Raw genomic sequence first — 10,087 nt, forward strand, 5'->3', positions numbered from 1 at the left:
AACAACATGTTGTTGTGCATATATAAAGCGCTCTAGTGTCCCTGGAGCTTCATAACGTTCAGGCTACCATACGAAGAGGTGGTCTTTGTGTGACGAGTAATAAGTTCATATAGTTTTTTTTTTTTGTTTGTTTTAACGTTAAAACAAAGTGCAGTTAACGGTTATTAGTTACAAACATTGCTAATAATTATTGAAGCTGAAAAAAAATCTAAACCAAAGAGGACCACAGTCTCTATTCCCAAAGTAAGTAATTTTGAAGCATCAAATATTCTTAGTTCTTGATAAAAGTTAGATAGTCAAAGAAATTTTATTAACAGATTGCCTTTTCACTTGGTTACAGGTTGAGACCCGGTCATTGACGATACAGCCCTAGGTAAGTCAATTTTGGCCGACTAAGTTCTAGCTCAAGCAATGTCGGAAGAAAAGCAGATTGTGGTGCATCGATACCAAACAAGGCTCCAGTCTGCCTTAGACAGCCAGAGGTTCAAGCCTAGCTCAACTCTGAACTTTTCGATACCGTCGCCTTACTTGGACCTCATACTCCCAGTACTCCAGCTTGGTGCAGGTTCCAAACTCCAGGAATTCCGTCCCGACTCTGAACTTCGTCCCCAGCTCCAAATGAAACTTGATTCCGAGCTCCAACACGTGAAACTTGTGCATAATTTTTTCCTCGAGCTCCAAAAACTTCGTTCCCAGATTGAACTCCAGGAACGTCATTTCCACATTCAAATTCATAAACTTCGTTCTCAAGTCAGATACCAGAAATTGCGTTGCAGTAGGCTTCAACGTTCTAAGTTCCAACTTCAACAAAGTAATTTCCAACTTCAACGCCAGCAACATCATCTTGAACTCAAAGTCGAGAAATTGTTACCTGAACTTGAAATCCTAGAGTTAGATATGAAACATATAATCCAGCAACTTCCTTTGAGCTTCCAAGACGAATAGCTTCGTTCCAATCTCACACTGAAGAAACTTTGTTGAGCCATCAATCTCTTAACCTCACTTATTCTGAGTCTGAGAAGCAAGGGATTGAAATTTTAAATCTTATGTTCAAGCTATATAATGGGGAAAGTTCAAGGACACTTAATGTTTGGAGCCGCTGCCAAACGTACAAAACATGTCATTTTTTTTTTTTGTTTTTTTATGTATTTTTTCATTGCAGAGAATAATCTGTCTGTATAATAATTTTACTTAGTGTAAGTGTTTTTATGTAAATAATTTATTTAAAATTATGATTAGTTATTAATAAACTGTTATTTTATTCTTATAGCAGCGTTGTTTCCATTTTTAGGACACACACCCAAAAAGTTTTAAATACTACCTCACTCTGAATTTATGAACTTTTTGACAGTTTTTTAGAAAAAGTATATATTTAAACCTAGTTTTGATTAGAAGATTATATATTGGTATAATAAACTGTACTAGCATGGGTATTCTCTGTGGTTTCCCCATCGCCACTATTCCAACAACCGATCGAGAAGGGTGAGGAATAGGATAAATGCAGTACAGAAAGCACAAGTCGGTCCACAGCCGCATGGAGAATAATGAAAGATATGTGCAGGTATTTGAAAGTGAGAGCAGATATGTGATTATAAAAGAAAAAAGACGTTGAATGTTGTGAATATGTTGATAATAAAAAGTGGAGAATATATGGGTCGAACTCTATAGCCATGAAAGTGATAACAAACAACTGATAACATAGGTTCCGATGACTTCTCTGCATTAACGTTTGTAACAACAGTGCTAGATGACTGAGCAGCGTCATCCAGATTCATCCGTTTCCCATCAAGTTGTTTGTTCGGTTCTGGTCACTTGATTAATATTCTCGGCAGTGATTTCCGCGGATTATTATTTAATTTCGATGAATGGTTTCGGTTGGCAATGCGCAGTTTCTTGTTTAACGGGAACTTTGGTTCTGTATCTGGAAATAAAAAGTTTGGTTATTATTTGAAAGGCTTGAAATTTGAAATAAGTGGTATCTGTGAATAAATTCACAATGGAAATTAAATCGTTGAAACTAATGAAGTGATTTGATTCTCACCTATTGTTTTTAATTCTTCTTCTACTAAAGGTCCATAATCATTTCTCGTCGCAATCCAATATTCTGCATCTCTGTAACTATCTTAAAGAAATAAAAAAAATATTACTTTCTCCTAATTTCTGAGACTATCTAGATCCAAATAAACTTCGACTATACTATGCACAATTAATTAACTAATACATCGATTTAAACTCACCTGATTCATATTTGACTGTAGCCATATAAAATCTCCACTCATTATTGTATCTTTCTTTTCTCTTAACGCGATCTCTGGTGTTAAAAGGATCTTCGTCTTTAGGGTACGTGACGACAGCTCTTTGATCTATCGTATTAAATTGTATCAGCCAAGTGCACGGCACGCATACGTAATCATCAATACCTTCAAAAGATAATTCTATGAACTGAACGATATAAAACGCTCGCCTAGAGTTATTATTCCGTTTCATCCGAAACAATTATAAATACTTCGGTTAATAAAAATTTATCGATATCGTCAAAACAACGCCAGTCACGTCACTCTACAAATAGTCATCACCCAAGCGGGCCCCATTCGTCCACAGACCTGCCGCGTGGAGTTTTCCATTCATTATTCTACGGTATCATCATTTGTATATAACCTCAAAAAAATTAATTCTAAAACTTACCATTTTGATCTTTGTATCTATTTCATATATGAATTCCAAACATTTTCACCATTATCTTATCTTTTTCGTAAATAAATTAGCCAATTTCTTCTACTTTTACCCATTTAATCTTCGAATAGATAAGTTGTTTCACGTCTACAGCCAAAATTTGAATACCGTGTACGCCGTTGCGCATGCTGTATTTAAAGAAGTCTGATGACCTCGAAAATCGAGAGAGGGGAAATTCTACTTTGCGTGACATCTATACGTGTTATTATTGTACCGTCACGGTTATTATCACGTATCATGATACTTATCTTTGTAACGTAGGCGATTCCTCACAGTGTAAGTACAATTGATGCGAGAGTAATGTCCGCGCCCTTTGAAAAAACTCTGCTGAACTATCACTGACGATAGTGTTGATATTGATGTTAGATTAGATTGACTTTGAACATTCCTACTTGAAAATATAATTAATTTTTTTAGGCATAAATGATCTTACCTTGCCTGATAAGGGCATACCAAGTCACATCAGGAAATATAGGGACATAATAAATTTTGATACAGCCAAATTTGGGTATATCAAAAAATTTTTTCGTGAAATCTTAAATAGTATAGGAATAGGAAGTTTCAAAATGAAAGAAGTTACAATTATAATTTTATATCTACTTTATTTCAGTGATAGATACTTAACATATTGCCATGAGTCACAATTATTCTAGTGGTATTAAAAACAAACAACAATGTCACTTTTAGTAAGTTGTTGAGACACTTAAAAACTAAAACACATACTAAACAGTTAAATTAATTAATTATAAAACTAATCTATAAGTAAACAGTTATTCCATCGAAGAATGTTGACAATCTTCTTTGGCATTCTTCCACTCATTTAACTCTTAAAAAATAAAATTCAATAGTTTACGATACTGATGTCATTTGAATTTTCTGTTCGATATGAATTTCCTTTTTGAACGATATGCTATTATATATGCTATTTTAAACCTTATAATTTAATGTAGAGCGAAGAAACACAAAACTTTAGTAGGTTCTAGAAGTTTTTATAGTACCAAAAAAAAAAGGGTGACGTAAAGGGTTCAAGGTTACATCAGAAATAATACAGCATGTTGTGTATGAAATTAAGGAATTTACGATAACGTTTTGCAATAATTAATCTATGCGCAGGCGAAAAAAAATAAACAAGCATGTTAATGTTAAAACTAACTTAAAAATAGTTGACTCTTGCATAACAGTTCGTTCCGCTGGATATTTGATCAAATAAGAGTAGAATTGAGTCTAACAAATCTCAGGGATAATCTCACGAAAAACTGTAGATTTCCGAGTTGAAATCATTTGAGCATTTGATCGATTCACAGTTGATAACTAAATATAAATTTATAACATAAAAATGCATAGAAATATTAATTTAAATATTTTTCTTTGAAACAAAAAAAACATAAAGAAACAAAAAATACGAAATGTTTTACCATTATGGCAGCTTATCCAAATACTTGACGTTAATATTCAAATCATCATAACGTCGATGAAGCACGTCTGGGCAGTCCATCATTCTGAGATGTGTATCATAGCAGATAAACAACTCCGACAGATAGATTTCTTGGGTATTCTGAAAAGAAAAAAAATTAATGAACACATAGTTACACAAAATATATGAACATGTGAAAGAGTCAGAGTATTGTAAATGCTTACGTCATTTTGTAACAAGGTCAAATTGAATTTTTGCGCCAATTCTATCTTCGATAGTATTGACAATATCTTTCAAGTTGACGGTGGCTCCAACACGAATTCCATTGGCGTATAATATCGTGCCGATGTTAAGCTGATTGAATAGTTCGAGTGTTCTTTTGAAATAGTTCACATCATCTCCAATAACACTCGAACGAGAGGCACAGCTTCCATGCTTATTAAACTCATGTTCCCAGAATTGATTATTGTTGCTCCATCCTTTAGCAAGTACCGTGTACCAAGTGTTTTCTAACGGACCCAATATTTTATGATCGACAAATCGGTTCTTATTAAACGTAATGTCAAATCGCCGACATCCGGGCATTGGGTCTTGATATCTTTGAAACATCGTTGGCCACAGACCGTGAATGAACCATGATGCGTGGATTCTGTTACGAATGTGTAGGCCCTTTTTCCGTTCCTTGTACGCGAAACTTGGAGCCCAACTTACAGCCAACTTAAAGTAGTCAAAGCACTTCTCGGCAGGTGCAATAATCTGTGGTATCGTTTTTGTCTTGTCTATACACGATTGTCGGCTCGCTCTTGACGTCATAGATGCTGTACTTTTAATAACATTCAGGCCAATGGGTTCTGGTCGGTTCAAACTGCTGCTGGAACCGGAAGAAAAACTACCCGATGAAGTTATTGAAGATCTACCACTACCCGAGTTATATCCCGAATTTCCGCTGCTTATAGAGGTAGAACTTGACGATTTAAGAATTTCTGATCCTCGTTTCGCAGCATCAGCATGAGTGAACTTTGGTGTTGCTAATGTAGGAAAATGATTCCTTGTAGAAGGTTGAGCATGATCAACGGAAGATTGAGGTCTGGATGGACCTGCATAAACAGGAGATTGATGTCTCAATGAACCTGGATTAAGAGGATTTTGAGGTCTTGATAAAGAGCTGTAGAAACAGGTCTAGTGGAAGTTCCTGGAGCTCGAAATCTGAACCAAGGTGAAGGAGCAGAAGCTTGAGGTCTATTCAAGGGTGAAGTAGCAGGAGGTTGCGAGTTGGCCCAGTGCCCAGCTCTAACTGGCGGGGTTGGACTGAACCTCTATGTGAGTGCGATGGACCCCAAACGTGATGTCCTCCGACATTGGCTTGAGTAGGACTCACTCTACCAGCATTACTTCGTCCTGAACTAGTTCCTCTAGTACCAAAACCCAACCTGCAAATGAACAAAAAAAACAATGTGTTACAGAAAAATCTTTTGCCATCAAGGTTTTATCAAAAACTAAGACCAATTGATGGTTCAAAATTACTTACACCGAGAATGGCGACTTTCGACCGTTTGGTTTGGAATTTCTTCCAGCTTCACTAATTATTAGTAACGTTTGAAACATCACACATACTAGTAACCGCTTATTACACTTCATTTTTAATTGAATAATACAATAAGTAAATTATATAAGCTTATTATTTATCCCACAAAGACGACCTTTTTGGACCTTATTCTGAGCGTAGAAAAACCTCCTACGACACCAAAACGCTTTATATACGATATATTATCAGTTTCCGATTGTTGGTGTTCACGTGTTGAACTTGACATGTACCTACGAGAATCAATCCATATAGGTCAAAAGTCATCGCCACGTGACGATGAAATCGTCCATTGGAAAATCCATTGTTTATCGACAGGTGGAATTCATCAAATCGGGAAGAACGAAATCCAACCGGAAAAATCCAGTAATAACCAGTTCAAATTTATAGCCTCTGATTGGTTGATCATTCCACATACGTCACGTCTCATCGTATTTAAGCAACCACGGAATTCGATGAGCCACACTTGAATCCGAGCAGTGACGGAGCTACCATTCATAGTCGCTTAATCGTCCTCAACAAACTGATAACCATGGTTTACACCAAAATGTCAACCTTCTTATTTTTCCTAATCATCGGCACATCAAGTGAGTTCTAATATTTCCAAATATTTGTGTTTTACAACTTTCTAGTATGGAAGTTATTTACTTCAGTGATATTATGATTTTTTTCTTGTACATTTTGCAACGATCACAGTTAAAACGAATTCGAACACAATTCGATCTATGTTATTCTGCCAAATGGTTGATTCAGGATCTGACGTATGAGCCAGTATCGTTGAGCAATCTTTAATGAGATACTCTTTTCTATTATAGTGTTTCCAAATGGTAGTTCAATCGGCTTTGCATACGCGAAACCTGTAAATTTACTAACTATTTGGAATGGACTAAACCTTTACAATACCATGGAAGATATTTTGCATCGACCGATTCACCAACCCAGAAACAACCAGGACCCTACTATTTATATAATATACGGAGCAAGCACTAACAACGAAAACAACGATTATTTTAATAAGAATATTGGTGACTCAGTCACTTTAGATGGACCTCCACTGTAGAATAATTATCACTATTTGCACTATGATGGATCTCAACTTTTTATCAAAGTTGACGTTCTGAATAATAATTTTAATCAATTTTTATAGCTTATGTTTTTTTGTTGTACAAATAAATAATTGTATCATATAAAAAATGTAAATACTTTCATTTCCAATATGGATATTTTTAATCAGCTAATTATTGAATGTGAAATCTATATTTTCAATTATTATCGTTATTTTTGATAAATTTTTTATGTTTGTAGTAAGTATAATATTTGTTACGTTACGTCATCCGATGTAAAGACCAACAAAGTCTTATGACTTCATGGTCAAAAAACAATAAGTAATAATAAGAGTAATTATTCTGTAAAATCAGGAAATAAACAGACTGTTTGACAAATATAGTGTTTTATTGTCTACATTTTTTTCTCACTATAACTCCTCAATTAACGTGGCATCAATAACGCTTTCTAGATAATGATAACCATAAATAACAAGAACATTACTGAAAAATTATCATCTGATTCTAACGTAATTGCAAGAAATGACATTTTAAGTCATTATTTCGTAAACGAAAACAGAATTATAGTACAATTCTTATATATATTATGCCAATATTTATTATTATTATTATAAGTTTTACTTGTATACCATTTCTGGCTTTTACAAGGCTGATTGTCTCAGCGTCTCCACATATAGTCTTTTTTAATAAAATAATCCCATTAACGGTATAATCCCATTAACCCAGGATCCCGATGGAGTAAAATTCCCAATGCATCTGCGAAAAACTTTTTATTCAGCTTTCATTTGAATACCCACAGAAATTTTTTATGTTTTTTATATATTTCACAAATATGGAAAATGTTTATAAAATATTTGAGAAAATTCGTGTGGGTATTAAAATGATAGGTCTCGATGAGCGCAACATCAAGATGACCTTATATCTTCATAAATATCAATAATTAAGTAATGAAGTTGTATTTTGTGCATTGATGATATTTTTAAGGTTAAAAGCTCTTCATAGAGTTACACTTATCGAAATCTTTCGTTTAAATACACACACGAACTTTAAATGTATTTTATAAATTTCACAAATATGAGAAATATCATATATATATATAATATATGAAAAAAATCGTGTGTGTACTCAAATGAACATTTCTGATGAGCTTAACTTCAAGATGACCTTATATTTTTAAAAATGTCAATAATTAAGAAATACACATGTAAATCCAAGTGTTTTGTTTCTATCTAGAAGCATTGTAGTCACTTTTAAAACACTTGGATTTACAGTGATAATAACCGTGACGGTACAATAATAACACGTATAGATGTCACGCAAAGTAGAATTTCCCCTCTCTCGATTTTCGAGGTCATCAGACTTCTTTAAATACAGCATGCGCAACGGCGTACACGGTATTCAAATTTTGGCTGTAGACGTGAAACAACTTATCTATTCGAAGATTAAATGGGTAAAAAGTAGAAGAAATTGGCAATAATTTATTTACGAAAAGATAAGATAATGGTGAAAATGTTTGGAATTCATATATGAAATAGATACAAAGATCAAAATGGTAAGTTTTAGAATTAATTTTTTTGAGGTTATATACAAATGATGATACCGTAGAATAATGAATGGAAAACTCCACGCGGCAGGTCTGTGGACGAATGGGGCCCGCTTGGGTGATGACTATTTGTAGAGTGACGTGACTGGCGTTGTTTTGACGATATCGATAAATTTTTTATTAACCGAAGTATTTATAATTGTTTCGGATGAAACGGAATAATAACTCTAGGCGAGCGTTTTATATCGTTCAGTTCATAGAATTATCTTTTGAAGGTATTGATGATTACGTATGCGTGCCGTGCACTTGGCTGATACAATTTAATACGATAGATCAAAGAGCTGTCGTCACGTACCCTAAAGACGAAGATCCTTTTAACACCAGAGATCGCGTTAAGAGAAAAGAAAGATACAATAATGAGTGGAGATTTTATATGGCTACAGTCAAATATGAATCAGGTGAGTTTAAATCGATGTATTAGTTAATTAATTGTGCATAGTATAGTCGAAGTTTATTTGGATCTAGATAGTCTCAGAAATTAGGAGAAAGTAATATTTTTTTATTTCTTTAAGATAGTTACAGAGATGCAGAATATTGGATTGCGACGAGAAATGATTATGGACCTTTAGTAGAAGAAGAATTAAAAACAATAGGTGAGAATCAAATCACTTCATTAGTTTCAACGATTTAATTTCCATTGTGAATTTATTCACAGATACCACTTATTTCAAATTTCAAGCCTTTCAAATAATAACCAAACTTTTTATTTCCAGATACAGAACCAAAGTTCCCGTTAAACAAGAAACTGCGCATTGCCAACCGAAACCATTCATCGAAATTAAATAATAATCCGCGGAAATCACTGCCGAGAATATTAATCAAGTGACCAGAACCGAACAAACAACTTGATGGGAAACGGATGAATCTGGATGACGCTGCTCAGTCATCTAGCACTGTTGTTACAAACGTTAATGCAGAGAAGTCATCGGAACCTATGTTATCAGTTGTTTAAGTTATCACTTTCATGGCTATAGAGTTCGACCCATATATTCTCCACTTTTTTATTATCAACATATTCACAACATTCAACGTCTTTTTTTCTTTTATAATCACATATCTGCTCTCACTTTCAAATACCTGCACATATCTTTCATTATTCTCCATGCGGCTGTGGACCGACTTGTGCTTTCTGTACTGCATTTATCCTATTCCTCACCCTTCTCGATCGGTTGTTGGAATAGTGGCGATGGGGAAACCACAGAGAATACCCATGCTAGTACAGTTTATTATACCAATATATAATCTTCTAATCAAAACTAGGTTTAAATATATACTTTTTCTAAAAAAACTGTCAAAAAGTTCATAAATTCAGAGTGAGGTAGTATTTAAAACTTTTTGGGTGTGTGTCCTAAAAATGGAAACAACGCTGCTATAAGAATAAAATAACAGTTTATTAATAACTAATCATAATTTTAAATAAATTATTTACATAAAAACACTTACACTAAGTAAAATTATTATACAGACAGATTATTCTCTGCAATGAAAAATACATAAAAAAACAAAAAAAAAAAAATGACATGTTTTGTACGTTTGGCAGCGGCTCCAAACATTAAGTGTCCTTGAACTTTCCCCGCTTATATAGCTTGAACATAAGATTTAAAAATTTCAATCCCTTGCTTCTCAGACTCAGAATAAGTGAGGTTAAGAGATTGATGGCTCAACAAAGTTTCTTCAGTGTGAGATTGGAA

At 34.0% G+C, this 10,087-nt stretch overlaps 2 protein-coding genes across 3 annotated transcripts; both read right to left on the reverse strand.

Moving 5' to 3' along the window:
- Nucleotides 1–1,690: 1,690 nt before the first annotated feature.
- On the reverse strand, nucleotides 1,691–4,372 carry LOC141532864 (uncharacterized). 2 transcript variants are annotated; one of them, XM_074251436.1, is made up of 4 exons: nucleotides 4,149–4,372; nucleotides 2,238–4,044; nucleotides 2,042–2,122; nucleotides 1,691–1,921 (listed from the first exon to the last, which is right to left on the reverse strand). In XM_074251436.1, the coding sequence occupies exons 2-4, from the start codon at nucleotides 2,485–2,487 to the stop codon at nucleotides 1,809–1,811; spliced, it is 444 nt and encodes a 147-aa protein (XP_074107537.1). In that variant the 5' UTR covers nucleotides 2,488–4,044; nucleotides 4,149–4,372; the 3' UTR covers nucleotides 1,691–1,808. The 2 variants fall into 2 exon arrangements, with proteins under 2 accessions (XP_074107537.1, XP_074107536.1); XM_074251435.1 differs by having other exon boundaries at nucleotides 2,238–4,372.
- Nucleotides 4,373–6,228, reverse strand: LOC141532930 (uncharacterized). Its single transcript, XM_074251565.1, has 3 exons — nucleotides 6,104–6,228; nucleotides 5,443–5,577; nucleotides 4,373–5,312 (listed from the first exon to the last, which is right to left on the reverse strand). Exons 1-3 carry the CDS (start codon nucleotides 6,226–6,228, stop codon nucleotides 4,373–4,375), a joined length of 1,200 nt encoding a protein of 399 aa, XP_074107666.1.
- Between the last annotated feature and the right edge of the window lie 3,859 nt (nucleotides 6,229–10,087).

The sequence above is a fragment of the Cotesia typhae genome, unplaced genomic scaffold, assembly GCF_013202065.1.
Source record: "Cotesia typhae breed Kobodo isofemale line unplaced genomic scaffold, CoteBio_Ctyphae contig_69, whole genome shotgun sequence".
NCBI classification, from domain to species: domain Eukaryota; kingdom Metazoa; phylum Arthropoda; class Insecta; order Hymenoptera; family Braconidae; genus Cotesia; species Cotesia typhae.

What these genes read in the sequence shown, in the direction of transcription:
- LOC141532864 (XM_074251436.1), bottom strand. Translation starts at nt 2,487, where the DNA reads ATGAAACGGAATAATAACTCTAGGCGAGCGTTTTATATCGTTCAGTTC. An exon ending in TACAGTCAAATATGAATCAG is followed by an intron (nt 2,123 to 2,237) that starts GTGAGTTTAAAT and finishes TATTTCTTTAAG; the next exon opens with ATAGTTACAGAGATGCAGAA. An exon ending in AGAAGAATTAAAAACAATAG is followed by an intron (nt 1,922 to 2,041) that starts GTGAGAATCAAA and finishes TTTTATTTCCAG; the next exon opens with ATACAGAACCAAAGTTCCCG.
- LOC141532930 (XM_074251565.1), bottom strand. Translation starts at nt 6,228, where the DNA reads ATGAATGGTAGCTCCGTCACTGCTCGGATTCAAGTGTGGCTCATCGAA. An exon ending in GAGGCTATAAATTTGAACTG is followed by an intron (nt 5,578 to 6,103) that starts GTTATTACTGGA and finishes GTTCATTTGCAG; the next exon opens with GTTGGGTTTTGGTACTAGAG. An exon ending in GGTTCAGTCCAACCCCGCCA is followed by an intron (nt 5,313 to 5,442) that starts GTTAGAGCTGGG and finishes CTGTTTCTACAG; the next exon opens with CTCTTTATCAAGACCTCAAA.